Source organism: Xenopus tropicalis, chromosome 4 (assembly GCF_000004195.4).
Source record: "Xenopus tropicalis strain Nigerian chromosome 4, UCB_Xtro_10.0, whole genome shotgun sequence".
In the NCBI taxonomy this organism is placed as follows: domain Eukaryota; kingdom Metazoa; phylum Chordata; class Amphibia; order Anura; family Pipidae; genus Xenopus; species Xenopus tropicalis.
The window spans coordinates 92,275,946-92,298,620 of NC_030680.2; the positions used below are offsets into that span (position 1 = coordinate 92,275,946).

The 22,675-nt window shown below is 38.4% G+C and overlaps 1 protein-coding gene across 5 annotated transcripts in view; it reads left to right on the top strand.

The window, feature by feature from the left end:
• The window catches only part of mast2 (microtubule associated serine/threonine kinase 2), a 153,030-nt gene that overhangs the window by 31,819 nt on the left and 98,536 nt on the right, over nt 1-22,675 (top strand). Inside the window, exon 1 of one of the 5 annotated variants that reach the window (XM_031900178.1) lies at nt 9,132-9,405. The exons of 3 other annotated variants lie outside the window; for them this stretch is intronic. In XM_031900178.1, coding sequence (XP_031756038.1) covers nt 9,367-9,405 — 39 coding nt within the window. In that variant the 5' untranslated portion in view covers nt 9,132-9,366. Of the gene's footprint in view, nt 1-9,131; nt 9,406-22,675 lie in introns of those variants that run through there. One more of the 5 variants, XM_031900181.1, reaches the window with a different exon arrangement.

Below are 22,675 nucleotides of genomic sequence, written 5' to 3' on the forward strand. Positions count from 1 at the left end.
GGGCCACAGCATTTTCAGAACTACTGCTCCCAGCATTGGCACTGGTTAGCCTTTGGGTATGCCAAAAATAATTTTGCAGCAACAGAAGGTTGCCTCCCTCTAGCTACTTCGATATTTTATATTTATAATTCAAAATGATTTCACAGACACGTTATAAACATTATGCAAAACTGGAATTTGGAAGTTTGAATCCCTGAGTTCTGGCACTAAAACCAATGCTGTAGGTTGAATATTAAAACCTCTGTCAGTGCCAGCATTTTCAAGCACAATGGGGCACACAACCCACACTTACCACTTGTAGAATAGACTTGAAAAGAGCCCTCTGTAACTGTGGCATCCTAGGAGCTTAACACTTTATATACCAGCCCCCAGCAACCAGAGTGTCCTTGAGAAATATTCCTAGCATATTAAAAGTGTCTGCTATTGGTTATTGCACTGTTGCTGGTCATTGATAGTGTTACTGATGCTTTGGGGAGTCCAGTGCTTCAAAAATGTGCTCCTGTTCACTGTAAGTAGTTGAGTTACTTAAAGGCCTATATTGCAACTGCATCCTCTGTAGTATGGTGTGCCAATGTACTAGTGTATTACTTTAAACAGGTATTCTGTGGAAACAAATTCAGTAATTAGAAACAAAATGTGTTTGCTTAATGGTAATGTTATATGCTGAAACTGACTGAAACCATGTTACAGGCCACTGTCCATTAGCAGCTATTAACTCTTCTGCTGTCATACCATAGGCCCTGTAGATTTTCTGACAGAGTGGGATTCTGTTTGCTATAGCTTTGCACATGTATCCAATCATATTTTCTTAAAATGTGTGCAGTGTAAAACAGGCTTATGTTACATGTAGTGTTTTTTTCTTTGCTGCTGTGTGACATCTGCATTAGGAACATATTCTCATTGTGTATTACAGTATCATAGTTTATACAGGGAAATTCTGATGACATGCCATATGGAAAAAATGATCTTCTTTACTGAAGGAAATTAGTATTTGATAAGCAGAATTTAGACCGTTGTCTAATTGTTTTTTGCAAGGACTCTGATTTCTGGGTCATCTTAGAAACAACTGACTATTGAAACTGAAAAGGAGCAGCTGTTGTACAGCCCTTCAATATCCAAAGTCTGGTTTTGTTAAGGGTAATTATGTCTAATTTGAAATGATTATAGCCTGGGGTATTAAGCAGGGCTTTTCTGTATTGTGTAACACCCTTTCTAACTCTTTAGGGTGAGAAAGATGAGGTTTTCTGTTAGTATTTCAGTCTTCTTGATGACCTTTGTAATTAATTTTGCTTTTTGTTATGTAAAACATGCATATGCACACACACTTAATGGACAAGTAACAAATGAATTCATTTTGAATTTACATACTAGTTATTTATGTGTTTTACATGTTAAGAAATTTTTTTTTGATCTGGCCATTATGTTGTCACATTTTCAGACTTTCCATAAGTGTAGACCTGTTCACTAAAGGTATTGGAGATTTTATTCAGAATGCTTGGGACCTGGGGTTTTCCTGATAAGGGATCTTTTTGTACTTTGACTCAGTATACATTATGTCTGCTAAAAATGTATTTAAACATTAAATAAACCCAATAGGATCATTTTGCCCTAATAAGGATTAATTATATCTCAGCTTGGATTTAAGATAAAAGGGGTCTTAATAATTATTTGTAAAAAGTTTTTTTGATACTCAAAATAAAAATAGGTGCAGCTTGCTGCAGGCTTAGTGTGAACAGCATCTGTGATTAACAGCATCACAGCTCTTAAGTTGAATAGATAGTGTTTTTAGCCAGAAGGAGGACAGAATGGTAGTGATGACTTTTATTTCTATGCGTAAAGTGGATTAAGTGTAGCTTGCACAAGGGTGGTTGGGCATGGGCAGTTGAGAACAGAGGCTGAATCCTGATGGGTCCCCAGAAACTTGAAAGACACTAAATAATGGTTTAAGTTCCAGCGGCCCTCTATGTTCTGTTGTAAATAATATATTTAATAAACTGTGTAGTGCACCCTCATTTTTATGGACTTTTGTGCAGAACATCAGCAGGTGGTATTTTCTGGTAACCTGTTTAAAATCAAACATCTTCTTGGTTGCGATGGGTCTCTGCTTCTGGGCAAACTTAGTGCCTTTTATTACATATTGGTTCATGGGCTATTGCCCAACTACCCTGCCTTTGAGGGGGGCGAGGGACCTGTGAAATTTTTATCTCTGCAGTAGGCTAGAAGTTTCAATCATTTACTGCCTTGTTTAATGTAATTTTAGTCATGTTTTAATCTTCAAAATGTTTGCTTTTTGTTTTTTATTGAGCTGAGCAAATAGAAGACAGAAGCTACTCTTAAGGGCTCTGGCACACGGGGGAGATTAGTCGCCCGCGATTAACTCCCTGTTCGCGGGCGACTAATCTCCCCGAGTTGCCTACCCCTGCCATCCCACCGGCGAACATGTAAGTCGCTGGCGGGATGGCAGACGCGGCGGCGCGATTTCGCGCAAATCGCCGAAAAAGACTCGCGAGTCTTTTTCGGCGATTTCCTGAAATTGCCCCGTCGCGTCTGCCATCCCGCCGGCGACTTACATGTTCGCCGGTGGGATGGCAGGGAGCTTTATCGCGGGCGACTAATCTCCCCCGTGTGCCAGAGCCCTAACTGTTTGGTCCTTGTCCGGTAGATATTTAGTTTATCAGTGTACAAACGCTACCCTTCGCCATTTGTTGGGACTTTTGTGATAACATGAGTCTTTTATGCAGGCAGATTGTCTGTGCACTTGTTCAGCACAAACCATATTTACTAATCTCATGTTGAAAAGGGGGCTCAGCTCAGAAAATAATTTATTTCTTCAAACTTAATTTGTGAGGTATGAGAGATTATAAAGTATGAAGACTAAAGCTTGGCCATACACACACCGATGATATCATACAAAACCTTGTTTTGTACGATATTCGGTATGTGTATGGTGGATCAACAACATGACCGATATCGCAAAAGCTGCGGATATCCGTCGTCTTGTCGATTGGCCAGGTTTGCCCCTCAACAAAATCTGTGTGGTGGTAGAATTCCTATTGTTTCTACCTCCACATCTGATGTTTCAGCCCTGAACGTCAGTGGGGGAAAAGAACAATCTTTCCTGCAACCGATGGTCACAGGGAAGATCAGAATGGCAACATGTAAGGCCACCGTAACAGGCAGATCCTTTCTTCTATCCTCGATCATTTGCAGCAAAACCCCTTGTGACTGAAGTAAGGGAGATGTTGTATACCTTGCCTTTACAGATGAAGCAAGTAGTCTTCAAAGTGTTCTCTGTAGAGCAGGGATCCCCAACCTTTTTTTTACTTGTGAGCCGCACTCAGAAGTAAAAAGTGTTGTTAAACCACTCAAGCATTAATAAAAGTTCTTTGAGCATGGCAAATAAGAACAGTGATTGGCTATTTGGTAGCCCCATGTGGACTTCTAGCCTGCTAGGAGATCTGCTTTGAGTAAAACTCTATACTTCCAAAACTTGCCTCCAAGCTAGATATTAAAAAATGGGCACCTCTTTTGAGGCCACTGGGAGCAGCTTCAAAGAGAGTGGTGAGCATCATGTTGCTCAGGAGCAACTGGTTGGGGATCACTGCTATACTGTAGAGAAAAAACTGGACTATGTTCTACAATAATATGTTTGTAAATCATAAAGCCTGTAGATAATGAAGATTATCGCAGTCAACTCAGGAATGTTGTAGTATGCATTAGGTTGCTTAAATGCTGCAAGGAGCAATTCTGCCTCAGTGGGTTATTGGGAGCTTTGGGCTCAGGGTTTCATTATTCTAATGCTTTATGATGAAACAGACCAAAACGCAATTATTCTGTATAACAGATATTTGAGTGTCTGTTAAATAAACTCTTCTTTTGCTGTAATTTTCAAGTTGAAGCCAGCCTGTTAATGCCTTGGAGCAAAGACACATACCTGATTAATGTGATCATAACAGTACATTTAATTACTTATTATATATGCATTTGTCAGATTAAGAAAAAAAAAAAAAAAAATATATATATATATATATATATATATATAACCCTCTTTTGCATGTCATTTAAAGTGCCAACAGCAACTTTAGATAACCGATTTCTTGGCAACAAACAAATGTTTGCTTATATATATTGGTATAATGTTTTAAAAATAACATTTGATGCATAATGTATTGCCCTTTAAATAACAAAACCATATCTGTAAGTATCCAAAAAAGTCCTTGTGACTGTAATCTTTTAGGCTTTTTTAAAATTCCAGCAACCATTATCTCTGGAAGAGCCTTTCAAAATCTAGGGTTTGAAACTACTACTATTTGTCAGACTTTCCATACATATCCAACCTGTTATTTTATAATAATATTAATTTTACACAGAGATAGCTATAATAACAATAGCACTTTATAAACCATAAACATTATTGTTTTTTCCAAGATAAATAAAAATGGATTATCTATGATGGCTACTGTTGTCCTGTTTTTATACCATTAAAGGACAAGACAACCCATACATTTATTGTAACACACTTAAAAAGCAGTGATTAATGATGCACTATGCACTTACTTTAGATGCCTAAACTCTATGGCATCACTTTAGCATCACAATGGGATAGCTGAGTGGAGTATTCTGTATGACACATACTGTACCTGCAGTTTTGTATTCTCTTTGGATGGAAATTGGGCAGATCTAACTCAATGCTCAGCCCTTAAAAAATAAATCAGTTTTTAGGGCTGAACATTGGTATTGTATACCATGGGTGAAGTTATGCCTAATGTTTTTATCCCTTAAAGCAATACTTACACCCACCTTTGAAAATTGAATATATTAATGCAGTTCACAGGACCCTATTTCCTGGGGCTGGTGTTTTGCCATAATTCCTGTTTTTACAGAGGTAGAGGAGCATTAAAATACAAACCAACACTTCACTGAGCACCGGAAGTCATTATCCTTTATAGGAGCAATCTGACTCCCTGTGCACCGTGAAGAGTTGGGTTGTATTTCAGCTGCTCAAGCTCTGAAATTACATTTTGGAGCTGGAATAAAATCTGCATTTACATCTTTGTCAGTGTCTGTATGTTGTTAAGATTTAGTTTAAGTAGGGCCATAGGAAATAGTGATAGTAAAACTTAACTGGTGTAGTGTTTGGAGCAAGTGCTCCTTGTGTTGTCCAAGGATATATTTATGTAAGTATGTGTATTCTCATACACATATGTACATTCGTATTCCTGTTTATGAGAATTCATTAATACAAGAGTTTAGACAAAATATACTTTGATTAATAACAGCCACTGCTATGCAAATATACAGTACAGTAAAATAAGTAACAGAGATTTGCATAGATAATAATAATGATGGGTATGTTACATCTACCCTCTGCTTATTCCTCCAGTGGGTCTCACTCCAGTGTTCCACTCCATGTATCTCCTAAGAAATCTATAAGTAAAACATAATCCATTCTATTAACCGAGAGACTGAATACAAGGATGTCAAAATCTGATCACTGTAACCGGTAGGTTAATGTGAGTTGGACATGGACTTCAATAGAAGGTGTAAAATGGAGCTTGAGGGCAAAAAAAGACTTTATAACTACCTTTTGTAAAAGGAGAGGTTTAGCAGCTGTCTGATAGAATCTATTCAAGGGCTTGAAACACAATCAAATCTCTCTAAGATAACATTTGTGTTGTGAGGAAAATGTTTTATCGCTATTTTTGATGAATCTTACTAGAGGGGGGATACATTGGAAACAATATCTAAGGAAATTGGTTTAGGCATGTTATACATTTATTGCAACAATTCTATCTTCTTCTCAGGTCCAAACTCGTTTTGGGTTGTTCCAAACATTCAAATTTAACATCCTCCTATCTACTCACGCAGTCGCCCGTCCCCCCAGACATTTGCCCACGAGTTAGGGTGATTGCACACGGGGAGATTTGTCACCTGCAGTTAAATCTGCGGTACTACAGGTGCTTTCCCACAGCCAGTAATGTAAATCACTGGTGGGAAAACATACATAACGCTTTATTGCAATTCATCATGGGCGACAAGCCTTCTGAAAATTGTTTCCCACCGGCAATAATGTAAATTGCTGGTGGGAAAGCATTTTCGGGAGGCATGTTATGCGTGGCAGCTCAGATTTAACCGTGGGAGATTAGCCACCCGCAGTTAAATCTTTGCTACCGTGGGTGACTAATCTCCCTGAAATGCCTTTCAACTAGCAAAAAAAGTGAATCTCCATGTGGAAGGCATACGCATCACTTTGTTTTTCTGAAGTTGCACAAAGTTTCCTCCTGCAGGCAACTTTGCGCGATGTTGGAAAATGAAGCGATGGTTATTCCTTTTGCATACATTAACAGAAATATATCCTGCTAACAGATGTAAAAATCTTCAATATACTGAGATTAAAAAAAGTTGCGGTTTGGCAGGGAAGCTGCCATACTGCAAGCCTTGGCATAACTAAGGATGCCAATATTTTAATGTCACAATTATGCGAGTTATGCAATTCCTTTATTGTGGGGAGAAAGGCATTTTGGGGTGTGTCGAGATTAACCATGGGCAACTAATTTCCCTGTGGGCCATGAGCCTAAAGCTGTGTTTTCTGAAGACAGGGGTAAAAAGCCACTTCAAGAGGCATACAAAGAACAAACTTTTTATTATAGCATCTAGTAGAATTAAGTCTAAAACAACTGGACTTTTTCTTCAAACGTTTTTAAAAAAGGAAATCTTTAAAAATCTGAATTATTTGATTAAAAGGCAACTTTCTGAATAACGGGTCTCTGTACTAGATTTGTGCTTGGAGCTAAATTGTGCAGGCTGTTCCCTTAACATATCCTAGTCCACACTTCTGAAAGATACTCAAGGTATCTTTAAAAGCTGAACAGTGCTATGTGCAGAGGATGGAACAGCTCTCTCCGTACCATTGTAGGAGCACAAAGACTGGCCTTAGGGTGCCATCCATGGTGAAATGTACAAAAAAAGTGTGTTTTGATCTCATATTTTATAAGCAAATAATTCTATTTTTTAAAAGTGATATTTTTTTCTCTGTAATAAAATTCCTTCAGTTTCAACTATGATATAATTAATTTTTATTGGAGGCAAAACAATCCAGTTGGGTTTATTTAAGGGTTAAAAGATTTTTTTCAGACTTATGCTATGGAGATCCAAATTATGAAATCCCAAAAACCCAGGCCCTAAGCAATCTGGATAACAGGTCCCATACCTGTATTACATTTGCTATAGTTGAAAAATAAGGGAGTGGATATAATTAAAAAATTTTAGATTGTAAGCTCCATTGAATAGGGCCCTCATTTCTGCTTATTTCAGTGATTGGTTGTATTTTTGTATGAAATCTGTATGTTTGATGTATACACCCTTCCATTGTACAGCGCTGCATAGTACAATTTTTTACTTGCTTTCACCATAGAAATAATAATACAGGTATGGGATCCCTTAACCGGAAACCCATTATCCAGAAAGCTCCGAATTACGAAAGTCCGTCTCCCATAGACTCCATTTTAATGAAATAATTCAGAATTTTAAAACTGATTTCCTCTTTCTCTGTAATAATAAAACAGTATCTTGTAATTGATGCCAACTAAGATATAAATAATCTTTATTGGATGCAAAACAATCTTATTGGGTTTAAGTAATGTTTTATTGATTTTTTTTAGTTGACTTAAGGTATGGAGATCCAAATTACTGAAAGACCCCTTATCCGGAATACCCTTGGTCCTGAGCATTCTGGATAATGGGTCTTATACCTGTAATTGTGACATTCAAATATTATAACCTTTGTTATGGCAAGGCTTGCAGTATGGCAGCTTCCCTGCCAAACCGCAATCTTCAATTTCTTTAATTTCGGTATATTATAGATTTTTACATTTGTAAGCAGGATATATTTCTCTTAATGTATGCAAAAGCTTTCATGTGTTTTACCGAATCACTATTTACTGTTTCATCAGTGCAGCTCAGCTTGTATTTTTTACATCAAAGATTTTCTTTAAATTATCTGATAATCTTGACATTGTATGTCCAGCTACAGCAAAAACTGATTTTTAAACAATAACTGCAATTCCTTTTATAAGATTTTCTGTTCTATTCCAACACGTTATATTTGTCTTTTTCTCTCTATACTGACGGCTGTGCCTTTAAAAGCAAGCTGCATAATGAAAGATGTTCTCACCAGATCTTTGCTTTTATGGCTCAGGCCCTATGCAAATGGTTCTTCTTTGAGCATGCTGGTTGGTTGCCCTGCCCGGCAGCGCTCTAACTGCTTTGCTCCCTGATGTGATGTCAGCTTCAGTTGTCTAAACAGCAGATGGAAGGAGGTATCAGGCAAGGTACTGTGTGGATTTCTTCCTTTCCCAGTGTTTAGCTGATATTTTAATAGAGCTCTCGTCGTCTACTGATATGTTATAAATGCAGCAATGCATTTTTAGTCATAGCTTTCATTGTTCTTTCATTCAAGCTATGCTTACAAGTCTCATGTATTAGATATGATTTTCAAAATATATCTTTGGCTATCTATATTCTGCAGTGCCTAGGAAAACACTCAATGCACTTTTGGCAAATGTTGCCATTATTTCTTTATGAAATTATTATCCTACCTTTCAGTCTTGGTGATTTTTTTTTTTTTGCACAATTCATCTGTTTCAAGTTTATTGTACCAGCTTGTTTTTCTAAAGGATTCGTCTGTAGCTGCCTGTGTTGTCCCATTCTTAATCGGAACTGTAATATAGAAAACACTGCTATTTTCCGGGACTCCCTCCCCCCCACTTCACATGAGTGGTATTTTTAACACTGGCATGGCTAGAACGGATAGATCTGATGAGTGAATACATCCTGACAATTACATGACTCGTTTCAGACTCATCTTAAATGTATAGGAACATTCTGCTAGGATCCCTGAGGCTGAAAGTCCTTCTATTGCAACAGTTGGTCAAATCGTACAAGCCTTTCAGTGGAAAAAGAAGACATCATGCTCATCAGAACTGAACTGGATCTGTGCTTTTCAAAGGAATCATATTATGCGCTCTTGCAATGATTTTAAGTTTTTTTCAAAAAGAATAACCATATTGATGCCCTTTAAGGCTGTTGCCTTATGCGATGGACAGAGATATATATGTTTTTTGTTTTTTTTTTTATAAAAAATCCTTTCTTGCACTGAACCTTCAGAGAGTATATTGCTCTAACTTCCCAAATACCTTCCCATTGAGATTTTCATTGCTGGTGCTGAGTAAGATATGTAAGGGTTTAGGTGGCAGCCCAGTGTAAAGCCTGAATGAGTAAATGCAGAGAAAAACAATATTTTGAAAACTTTTTTGCAAGGGAAAAATCAGGGAATCGTAGTGTGGTAATTCAACAAAGGTTTTACCTATGGATGACTCCAGCATTTTGCGGCGTAGAGGACTCCAGGTGAGTTGACAGAAAGCTTCAGTTACTATTTTCATACATTTGGGTTCATTCTGCCATAATTATTGAACTCCAGTTACTACTATGACAAGCAGGTTTGTAAAATATGACATTGATGGGCGACAAGAATAAATTTAGCTGGTTCAACACTTTTGTACAATAATGTGACTGACCACTTGGGCTTAATATATAGATGTAATTAATTTTATAATGTTGTTGCAGCTAGGGTTATATGGAGAGAACCTTGCATTAAACATTATTACATGAAGCAAAAGATTATTAAGACCTTGCTTCATATATAGAAACTACTTTGTTTTTTTCTGTGTTGCTCTGCCATGGTTACAAGTTATAAATGCTAAATCAGAAAGTTACCTTAATCTGTTTAGTCTTTCAATTTAGTTTTAAACAGGGTACAGATATATATAAATTGTGTCTGGGCACGTTTAGTAAACTGAAAATACAGAATATTTCTCCCTTTCATTAATAATTCCACTGTTCTGCTGTATAAAGCATGTCCATTTTTAAACATTATTTGCTCTCTTAGTTACACTGATACACACAGTTACAAATACACACTATAAAAACAATGAAATGTATTAAAAAGTGTTAATTATAAATAAGTCTGACCAAGTTTCCTGGGATGGCTTAGGGTCATTTATTGCAACCAGTATGATTCCAATTACTGCTTAAACTGAAAGCTTATCATGTTGCTTTAGACCTAAGGTTGAAAACACACAGAGCTACTAGTAGCAGCTACTTGTCACGGCTACAAAAATAGACAGTGCTCATCATTTACTGATAATTGTCTCGATAATTGTATTTGTGTTTAAGCAGAAGCAATTCTCAGTATTGCCTATGGCAGGGTATTTTAGCTGTGACAACTAGCTGCTACTAACTAGCTCTGTGTGTCTTCACTCTAAAAGCTTATTTACAACTTCATGTGCGGTGCACTAAAATGGATGCAAAGGTGTGCTTGTATCTACGCCATTCATAAAAAGTACCAAATATGCACTTTTTACTAGCAGGTGTGTCAGCTTGCTCTAATGAATTGTGCACAAGTGAGCCCCAGAATTACCCTGGACATAGAGGTAATTCAAGGATTCACCTAGCAGATTAAATCAATAGCTGTAATTTACCAGTGCCAAGAAAATTTCATAGTAATAATTTAAATCCTTTTTTTTTTTTTTTTTTTTTATTAACTATCTTGTTGGTACTTGAAAGATACTCCATTTTTACTTGGCATATATTGGGCAGAACATACATCCAATTAATTGAAACTCGCAGGATGATTAGCATGCATTTTGGTGCATTTCATAATGTTGCAACGGATGCAGCTCAGCTTATGGCTGCAATTATATTTTACAGTACATATAATGAAGTCTCAAACTAGAGGCGGCAAAAGTATTGGTGTTAATCTCAATTAGTATTGTTGGGAGGGTTCTACTTTTATTCAGTTGGATCAGTTTGAATTTAGATTTTTTTATTTGTCAAAATTGTATTTCTGGCGTGGACACATTGTTAAAAAAATATTTATAAATGCAGCAATTCAGTATTTTTCCTGCTTCTAGTTGGAGTCTTCACCATGTTTCTTGTTTTCTGTACCTGTATGATACACTTGGTTGCAGGGAGGTCAGGGATTTTGTTTCTTGTCTCTAGTTTTTAGCTATTACTGTGGTTGGGGCTTGTTCCAGAATGTTGTTTTGTACCAATTTAGGCAGTTTCCCCACTTAATCAGAGTTGGCTGTGGTTTCTCCTTTTCCTTTCTCGTGACATGGTATGGGTTTCTGCTGCTGGATATCATTTTATGAAGCTCTGCTTTTAACCCTTCTTGTGACATGATAGTGGTTAGTGGCAGAATAAGAGACTAGTGAAGAGGTTGCATCTGACAAATAAGTTTTACACATTATTGGGGTTGGTTGTGCATCAACATTTCTTTGTCACACCTGTAGTTTGCAGCCCTTCCATTTAGAACTACCAGTGTTCCAAAATGTGTGTGGTCCTTGCAGCATCTCTGAGATACCAGATAGGCATCTTTTCAGGCTCTATAGATGTCATGCTTTGAGTAAAAGTCCATATGAAGACCTAGCAAAACTTTTAAGGAGGCATCTCATGATTTTTGTCCTACACAACAGAAAACCTCTTTGAAGGTGTTTGCAACACTTGATGGTATCTTTCCTCATTGCCTTAATTCTGGCCTTAATACTGCTAAAAAAAACTGGAGTGTGAGTAAAGCTCACCTTGTAGCAGGACAGTGATATAATATAAGGCCAAAAACAGTGTTAACAATGGTGATCGTCCTGCAAGAGCACATTCAAAGCTTTCATCTCAGTCCAGTTGACAGACTGAGGCACGCACAGGAAGCATAGGGCAGGCAGAGTATGGCACGCAGGCAAAGGTGGGCAGGCAGAGTATGGCACACATAGGGACTATAGGACAGGCATAGTATGGCACACACAGGCAGAATAGGGTGGGAATAGTATGGCACACATAGACAGCATAGGGCAGGCAGGGTATGTCACACACAGGCAGCCCAGGGCAGGCAGGGTATGGCATACACAGGCAGCCCAGGGCAGGCAAAGTATGGTACCACAGGATAGGCAGAGTATGGCACACACAGGCAGCATAGGACAGGCAGAGTATGGCACAGGCAGGGCAGACAGAGTAGAAAAGGAGGGAAACCTATCATGTTTATGTAAGTAACTGCAAACATACAAAAAGAAAAAGGTATTGATCAATGCATATTCCCTGGTCCCGTTTCATAAGTAAATTGTCTGTTAGTTTCATGCTAGTGCATACAGTATATTGACAAAAAACAGGGGTTTTTAGTTACAAAATGATGATCATAAGATTGGTAAGCCACCATACCACATCAAGGTAAACCCCGTATGGTGGTCCTATCTATTTACCTCTGGTCATATTTTTCAAAGGCTGGCACTCCCGTGCACTATTGCCATTCTTGACCTGGGGGCTGGTTTAAATCAGAGGGCTTAGTCACTCCCATGCCTTTTGCTTATATAGAGAGAGATTGCCTGGTTCCCCAGGCCCAATCCTCCCCCGCTTGCGGCTTGTAAAGGAGAAGACTGCCCATTGACCAACACCCATTCTTTTTAAAGGCATAAGACGGGAGTGCCAGCCTTTGAAAAATATGACCAGAGGTAAATAGATAGGACCACCATACGGGGTTTACCTTGACGTGGTATGGTGGCTTACCAATCTTATGATCATAATTTTGTAATTGCTCCTACAGTCTGTCTGAGGTTTTAACAGGTGAACAGTGTGGGAGCCTATGGTCTGAGCCTGAGGTCTTACAGGTGTGAACGCAGCAGGTGTTTACAGGTGTGAACAATGCAAGATCTTACAGGTGTAAATAATGCAGGCTAAATCTGGGGCATAAATAATGCAGGGGGCAGTTAATCTCAATACTGATACCATTTAAAGATTACCCAAATGTAAGCAGTCACAGCAGCCAGACAGATAGAGTGCCCGCCAGTTGGACATCTCTGCCATATGTTATTTCCCCTTTTGTATCAAAAATGTTTTTTTCAGTTGGAGCTGCCATGAAAACACACTGTTTAAAATACTCTGACTTTTTAAAGAGAAGCTATTCAAATGGAAGCATCTGTTTAAGAGAGAAAGCTATGGAACATGACCTTTTGTTCCCACTGTTATTTGTGAAACAAACATTTTATCTTTTCTTTGTAATGTTCTGATTTCATTCTAGAAGCATGGCATACAAAATTTTTTTGAATGGTATACAGAAATTACCTGAACCACACACAAATTGTACTCCTAAAAATTAAGTTCTATGCTATTTTATAGAACATTTTTCTGTGATTCTAGGAAGCAATTTACAGCTATCCATTGTTGGTCTGCTTGCCATCATTATTCAGAATATCTTTTTAGCACTTTTATTCCACAAAAAGCCAGGTGTAAAAAAAAATAATTCAATGCAAAGTTCATATTATTCTTTTGTTATGTTACATAGTTGCTACTTTTTATCCTCATAGAGCCAGCTGACACAGGCAGCTCAACTTGCATCTTAAATATATGCAAAATTATTTTAAAATGATTTTAAACTGATGCTAAAAAGTTGCAGTTAATATGAATCAATTTGTAGGTGGCCTGGTATTAGCTGCGGACATGACACCTAACAGCTAATTGGGCACTCACTTGGGGCACTGACTCATTAATGCATCCTTTCCCGCAGAGTCTGCATAGGCCCTTATTATAATATAGTTTTTGCTCCAGGCACTAAACAGTCAGAACAGCCCAAATTATGCAACCACATGGGTAGCCAGAGTGGTCAAGGATCCTCTGATGTGCAACATCACTAAACAAGTGTTGCATTATTTTAATTGTATCCAGGGGCATCTTTGCCATGTGGCAAGGTTAGAGACTTGCTTCAGATGGCATTTAATGGACTGCATATCACTGCTCCTGGCAACTTTATTAAATAATCTGCATTTTGCATAGGGTTAGCATATATAAACATTCATATAAAAATTTTGAACATTTTAAAGGGTTCACAAACTTTCAAGAACCACTGTATATGTGATATGTGCATGTTAGTGATGTGCTTAAGGCAAAATGTAAAAAACTGGCGCCCTCAGGACTTGTATAATATACAAAAAAGGAGATTTTATTTAACATTTACAAGCCACAACGATCACAAGCCAGGACCTTTGTCAGGAAAAGCAAACAAACGTAGACAGCACTAGCAAACAACATACCCCTTCCAAGATGGCTCTTAAATGGTTTGTAGGCAACAATGCATGTGTTAGAGCTATTATTAGAAGTTAGCCAGTATATGTCCAATGTGTCCATCTATACTGCATTGGTCAGTGTGCTAGCGCACAATAAGAATACCCAATATAAATCCGGTTACTTTTTAGGTCATCCAGTGTAACAGGCAGTCAACACTGTTAATGACCAGTGCACAGTTGGCTATTATGTACCATGGTTGAAAATAGGAAGCAACTTGGATGTACCTGATATATACCTAATGTGTGCCTGATGGAAGATCGTGTAAGTGAATCAGTTTCCTGCAATGGCACAGCCCTGATCTTAGGATCTTAGTCATCATCATTATTTATATAGCCCCAGCAAATTACATGGCATTTTACATTACATTCTAACAAACGGGGATTTTACAATAGTTAAACAAATACGGGTATACAAAGTAACAATAGAGAGTAACAACAGAAGATCAGAGGGCCCCACTTGTAAGAGCTTACAATCTAAAGGGGTTAAGGGTACATTTGAAACAAAAGGAATATGGAAACTGCACTGGTAAAAACTGTGTGTTTGCTTCAGAAACCCAGCTATAATTTATATAAATAAGCTGCTGTGTAGCCATGGGGGCAGCCAATCAAGCTGGAAAAAAGGAGAAAAGTCACAGGTTACATAGCTGATAACAGATAAGCCCTATAGGATACAATGGTGTTTTAATGGCATTAATATATAAGTAGGGATGTAATGGGCAGTCTGCACTGTGGAAAATATGCCCAATAATTAGTAGTCCCATAGAGTATGCTATGGAACTGTCTCCTCCAGATATTGAAAGTGCATAAAGTGCTAGATCAACCCCACTAACAGTGAATGTCATGTAAAGCCCCAGTGTATAATCTGAATTGGATGAGTTTATTTGATCCTTTTGAATAACCCTCGGTGAAGAAGTGAATATGTAGGCCAGAGCTGGTGTTGAAGGCCCCATTAAAGAGTCAGCTAAGGCCTCAGAAAAGCCCAAGAACATTGGCAAGGCATGAGATCAAGCTGCTATGTCTGTCAGGCAGAAAGTGGGTTTGGGTCCCATAAATTGTCCAATACGCTGCTGACTTGGCCTGGAAGGGTGAAGTTGGACACAATCATGCAGGGTATGGCCAGTTTATATAATCTTCCCAGCAGTGTTGCAAATGGATCTTATTACTTTATTGCAGGATAGAATCCTATGCTAGCTTCTAGCCAAAGCCCTTTTTACAGGGAGTATGTATGTTCACACTGCGGTTGCGTTGGTTTCTTCCGCCCTCTTCCCATATTCCAAAAACATATGGGCAAGTTAATTGGCTTCTGATAAAACTGACCCCTTAATGCCATAGTTATGTTTAGACTGTAAGCTCCCCTGTGGATGATGCACTGCAGAATATGTTGTTGCTATATGAATGAAAATTATCTGTTGTGAAATATGTAACTATAATGTAACACCTATTTGGCCTATTTAAGGACAAATCCGGGCTAGTAGTATAAAGGAGAGCATGGGTTACATGCGACACTTAATACAAAGGAGTGAGCCTCCGCTATATGGGAGAATTAGGATGGAGCGAGGGTGTGTGGTGCGAATAGCAAAAGATGGACGCCAGAGGATTCTTTATAATCAAATAATAACTGGTTTATTGTACAAAGGCACAGTGTAGTAGTGCAGCAGGGTTTATACTCACAGACACAGCAGTGGGTGGTCACAGAGGATAACAGCAGATGTGACCCTTAAGGAACAGTATAGCCCACTTGATAGGATATGCAGAGTATTAGCTGTATACCAGGAATGGATGCCCTTTACTGGAATGGATCCCCTCCAGCCAACTATGGTTCAGGGTAAGGCACTGCCTGAATCCTGCGTCTTAACTGTGGTCCCTACAGCAAGGCATACAAAGCCTGGGTTAGACTAAACCCTTACAGTCTCCTTTGATGGGGCTAATGCTGCCCTTACTAAATAAGCTGACTATGCTCACCACTTCTAGAGGGTGCTATTATTAAATCTGACTGTGCTGGCTTTACCTCGTTCACGGGGCCCTGTCCCTGACTTATCACTAGGGTAGGTGGTCCCCTACAAATGGCTTCTGGGCCTATGTTCTGGTCCAGGCTCAGTTGGGATCTGTCCAGAACACAGCATGCAGCCAAAAGAGGAAGACACTTCCTTGTGCAAGACACTATATAGTCTGCCAAGGGGAGTGGTCAACCTGGGGTAAACCTATAGGGGGTAGCCTAATAACTGTAATAGGGCTCTGCCCTATAACAGCACAGCTTAGATAAAGATAAGGGATAACACCATAGGGAGCTTAACCCTATGGGTCCCTACAATAAGAAACAACAAAACAGATTTTTCTGGGATAGTGCATCAACCTTTATTTCTTAATTCATTTCGTGGTGTGGTGGTCTGCACTTTCACAAAGCAATAGCATATTAACTTTGAATAAACGGTAGTTTTTTTAATCCTTGTTGCTATCTGTGTATAAAGATATATGCATCACACAGTAGTGTAGGTAGGATCGGGTTGTAAAAGTAAGGGCATGTATAATGTGCTTTGCTCTTGAAGTTCTGTATAGTTGAATTAGGGCCACATATGAAATATGCTCCCAGGAATCTTTATATATCTGCAGCTTGTAAATTGGGTATTATAAAAACATATGAATCGAGTTTACTTGATATAACATTTGTTGGTATAAATTCTTGAAATGTCCCTCCTCTTTCCTTTTTTTTTTTTTTTATTAAGTCTGCTTCCCATCTGTTTATAAACTCCCCCAGTAGGTTTGTATTAAGCATCTTATTAATATGTGGGTGTTGTTCATATTTCATACTTTCTTCAAATTCATTTTAAAGTGATACTGACACGAAAAAACTACTTTTCAAAATAAGAATGAAAAGCTACCTATAGGTCGTGTTGATGGTTTTTCGCTGACAGGTTTGGTTTTGTAAGTAATTGTTACTTGAAGTTCCTAAACCTGACTGTTTTGCCAACCTGACTGTCCCTTTCCAACCTGTCAGTTATAGCTTCTAATGCTAACAGACAAATATGGCTACCTCTTCATAGAGGAACACAGGGCATCAGACAGGTAATGTAAACGCATCAGGCAAATATTTTTATGGCAAAATTATAAAGTTTTTGCAAAGACAATGTTATGATAGATGTAAAAAAAAAAACATTTACTTTCTGGTGTCAGTATCTCTTTAAATAACCGTGTGTGCAGTTTTCTAAATTGATTTCTCTCGGTGTCATTTGACTTTTTACATTTGCTACATTTGTACTGCACTTTCATATTTCCTACTCCTAGCAAGGTATACACACTGGTGGCAGGAGGTGGTACAGGTATAGGATCACTTCTTGGGAAACCTGTTATCCAGAAAGTTCTGAATTATATGGGAAGGCCATCTCCCATATACTCAATTTAAATTAAATAATATTTTTTGAAAATGATTTCCCTTTTCTCTGTAATAATAAAGCACTGCTATGTACTGTTTTATTATTATCTGTCAACTAAGACAGAATTAATTCTTGTTGGAGACAAAACAATCCTATTGGGTTTATTTAATGTTTATGTTTTTTTTTTTTTTTTTTATTAGACTTAAAGGAATACTGTCATGGAAAACATGTTTTTTTCCCCCAAAACACATCAGTTAATAAATAGAGTTCTCTAGCAAAATCCTGCATTGAAATCTGTTTTTCAAAAGCACATATTTTTTTATATTTAATTTTGAATTTCACATGAGGCTAGTCATATTCTTCATTTCCCAGGGTGCCACAGCCATATAATGTGTGCTCTGATAAACTTCAGCCACACTTAACTGCTGCGCTGCAAGTTGGAGTGATATCACCCCCCTTTCCCCCCAGCAGCCAATCAGCACAACAATGGGAAGGAGCAAGATAGCAGCTCCCAGTAGATATCAGAATAGCACTCAATAGTAAGAAAGCCAAGTCCAGCTTGCGACTCCTATAGTTACATAGGAGTAGGGGAAATAATAGGTTACCTGAAAGCAGTTCCAATGTGTAGCGCTGGCTCTTTCTGAAAGCTCAGTATCAGGCACAAGGCACTGAGATAGCTGCCTACACACCAATAATACAACTAAAAAAATACATTTGTTGGTTCAAGAATAACATTTTAAATAGTAGAGTGAATTATTTGGTATGTAAGCAGTGTAATTTAGAAATAAAAAGTATAACATAAAAATCATGACAGAATCCCTTTAAGGCATGGAGATCCAAATTACAGAAAGGTCCCTTATAAACTATACAGGTCCTGAGCATTCTAGATAACAGGTCCCATAGCTGTATGTGATCTACCAGGGCAACACCACCAGTTTTTTTTTTTTTAGACCAGTAACAACAATACAGCAATGTAGTTATTATAGTAGTTGGTCTCAAATTGATAACTTAGTAGACCCCCACATACCCACTATCTGAAAACCTCAGACGTACACAAGTACCCAACTTCAATTTTCATGTGAATGACTGTGGGATGCAGTGATGTAATCAGTACTACAGTTGCTTCCAGATAATTGGTCACTGACTAGAAAACTTGAAAGTGAAAACAAATGTTAGATTCTTGCAAACTTTTATTTTGATACAGGTATAATTATCCAGAATGCTGGGTACCTGGTGGTTTCTGGATAAGTGGTTTTTCTGTAATTTTGATTACCATACTTAGGGAGAGGTTTATCAAAGCTTGAGTTTAACTCTTTTACTGCCAAGCACGTATGGCATACGTGCTGGCAGTAAAAGGGCTTAAACGCCAACGACGTGTCTCATACGTCGTTGGCGTTTAAGCGCTGCCCTCTGCAGCGGCGGCATGTGCCGCCGCTGCAGAGGGCTTCTAACAATGACAGCCCCCCTGGGCAATGTGCCAGGGGGGCTGTAATCAGGGTCCTGCGAGCCGATCGCTCGCAGGACCCTCCAGGAAGCAGCAGATGCGATCGCATCGCATCTGCTGCTTCCTGCTTCCTCCCTCTCCCCCAGCGCCGGCCCAAATGAGGAAGGAGGCGATCGGTCTTCAGGAACAGGTAAGGACTTTTTTTTTTATTGCATTTACACACTTTTACACACTTATACACACATTTACATACATTTATACACACTTACATACATTTACACACACTTACAGCACACATTTTAGCATTTTTTTATTTTTTTTTTTTATTTTTTTTTTTTCATTTTTCACACTTTTATACACTTATTTACACTCATATACACACTTACACACTATCACACAACTTTTACACATGTACACACATGTATACACAAACACTTTGGTTTTTTTTTGTTTTGCTTTTTTTTTTTTTTTTTTTTCATTTTACCACTTTGTTTTTATTTTCTTTTACCTAAAAACTGTTTATTTTGACAGCGTAACTATTGGATCAGATATTCTGGCCACTAATTACACTGTCATGTAACTTATTTTGTTGTTTCACTGATTTGCACAATTTTTGTGGTTTTATCACATTTTATCCCTATATAAGTGTTCCTGATCTGTTTTTAGCGTAGCTTTGCCAGGTGTAACTTTGGTGTACAAAAATAACTTTACCTATTTTGAATTCATCAGAATGTGTACTTTCCAAAAATATATGGTTTTCTGGGGGTCACTGTATAGTTAGGGGGGGTTACTGCACATAATACACTGACAGGGGGCTGTGTGCAAAAGCTGAGCTGGCAGGCGAGAAATCCTTATGCGCTATTTTCATTTTGGGTTCAGTACATACCGCAGACTTTGGTATATCTATGCATATTGGGCATCAATCTGTTCAGTAGGCCTCTGGTGTTCCTATTTGGGGTGACTTGCCTTTGTACGCAAGAAATTGTGTGAGATAAATGCGGCAAATTGCAACATTTTTAGGCGATTTTCTGAAATCTCATAAAAACCGATAACTTTAGGAAAGCTTTGCGGCTTGGTACTTTGGTGTAGAAAGGACTCTTTACCCTTGTTGGATTTGTCAGAATGTGTACTTTCCAAAAATATATGGTTTTGTGGGGGTCTCTGTATAGTTAGGGGAAGTTTTGGCACATAATACACTGACAGGGGGCTCTGTGTGCAAAAGCTGAGCTGGCAGGCGAGAAATCCTTATGCGCTATTTTCATTTAGGGTTCAGTACATACTGCAGACTTTGGTATATCTATGCATATTGGGCATCAAACTGTTCAGTAGGCCTCTGGTGTTCCTATTTGGGGTGACTTGCCTTTGTACACAAGAAATTGTGTGAGATAAATGCGACAAATTGCAACATTTTTAGGCAATTTTCTGAAATGTCATAAAAACCAATAACTTTAGGAAAGCTCTGCAGATTGGTACTTTGGTGTAGAAAGGACTCTTTACCCTTGTTGGATTTGTCAGAATGTGTACTTTCCAAAAATATATGGTTTTGTGGGGGATCTGTATAGTTAGGGGAAGTTTTGGCACATAATACACTGACAGGGGGCTCTGTGTGCAAAAGCTGAGCTGGCAGGCGAGAAATCCTTATGCGCTATTTTCATTTAGGGTTCAGTACATACCGCAGACTTTGGTATATCTATGCATATTGGGCATCAAACTGTTCAGTAGGCCTCTGGTGTTCCTATTGGGGGTGATTTGCCTTTGTACGCAAGAAATTGTGTGAGATAAATGTGACAAATTGCAACATTTTTAGGCAATTTTCTGAAATGTCATAAAAACCAATAACTTTAGGAAAGCTCTGCAGATTGGTACTTTGGTGTAGAAAGGACTCTTTACCCTTGTTGGATTTGTCAGAATGTGTACTTTCCAAAAATATATGGTTTTGTGGGGGATCTGTATAGTTAGGGGAAGTTTTTGCACATAATACACTGACAGGGGGCTCTGTGTGCAAAAGCTGAGCTGGCAGGCGAGAAATCCTTATGCGCTATTTTCATTTAGGGTTCAGTACATACCGCAGACTTTGGTATATCTATGCATATTGGGCATCAAACTGTTCAGTAGGCCTCTGGTGTTCCTATTTGGGGTGACTTGCCTTTGTACGCAAGAAATTGTGTGAGATAAATGCGGCAAATTGCAACATTTTTAGGCGATTTTCTGAAATGTCATAAAAACCGATAACTTTAGGAAAGCTTTGCGGCTTGGTACTTTGGTGTAGAAAGGACTCTTTACCTTTGTTGGATTTGTCAGAATGTGTACTTTCCAAAAATATATGGTTTTGTGGGGGTCTCTGTATAGTTAGGGGAAGTTTTGGCACATAATACACTGACAGGGGGCTCTGTGTGCAAAAGCTGAGCTGGCAGGCGAGAAATCCTTATGCGCTATTTTCATTTAGGGTTCAGTACATACTGCAGACTTTGGTATATCTATGCATATTGGGCATCAAACTGTTCAGTAGGCCTCTGGTGTTCCTATTTGGGGTGACTTGCCTTTGTACGCAAGAAATTGTGTGAGATAAATGCGACAAATTGCAACATTTTTAGGCGATTTTCTGAAATGTCATAAAAACCAATAACTTTAGGAAAGCTCTGCAGATTGGTACTTTGGTGTAGAAAGGACTCTTTACCCTTGTTGGATTTGTCAGAATGTGTACTTTCCAAAAATATATGGTTTTGTGGGGGATCTGTATAGTTAGGGGAAGTTTTGGCACATAATACACTGACAGGGGGCTCTGTGTGCAAAAGCTGAGCTGGCAGGCGAGAAATCCTTATGCGCTATTTTCATTTAGGGTTCAGTACATACCGCAGACTTTGGTATATCTATGCATATTGGGCATCAAACTGTTCAGTAGGCCTCTGGTGTTCCTATTTGGGGTGACTTGCCTTTGTACGCAAGAAATTGTGTGAGATAAATGCGACAAATTGCAACATTTTTAGGCGATTTTCTGAAATGTCATAAAAACCAATAACTTTAGGAAAGCTCTGCAGATTGGTACTTTGGTGTAGAAAGGACTCTTTACCCTTGTTGGATTTGTCAGAATGTGTACTTTCCAAAAATATATGGTTTTGTGGGGGTCACTGTATGGTTAGGGGAAGTTTTGGCACATAATACACTGACAGGGGGCTCTGTGTGCAAAAGCTGAGCTGGCAGGCGAGAAATCCTTATGCGCTATTTTCATTTTGGGTTCAGTACATACCGCAGACTTTGGTATATCTATGCATATTGGGCATCAAACTGTTCAGTAGACCTCTGGTGTTCCTTTTTGGGGTGATTTGTCTTTATCTGATCTTTATCAAGAAATTGTGAGAGATAAATGCGGCAAATTGCAACATTTTTATGCGATTTTCGAAAATGTCATATAAATCTGCAAACTTAGGAAAGCTTTACAGCTTGGTACTTTGTAGCAATAAGAAATATTTACCCATTATAGATTCGGGGGGATGTGTATTTTCCAAAAATATATGGCTTTCTGGGGTGAATGTACTTTTTTTGTAGCATTATCCCACATAAAGGATGTAAATGTGTTGATTTTGCAGGAGCTGAAATGATAGATCATATGGGGGTATGTTCCCATTGGGGCCCCTACATGCCACATACTTAGGTAAACCTATACATATTGGGCATCAAACTGTTCAGTGGACCCC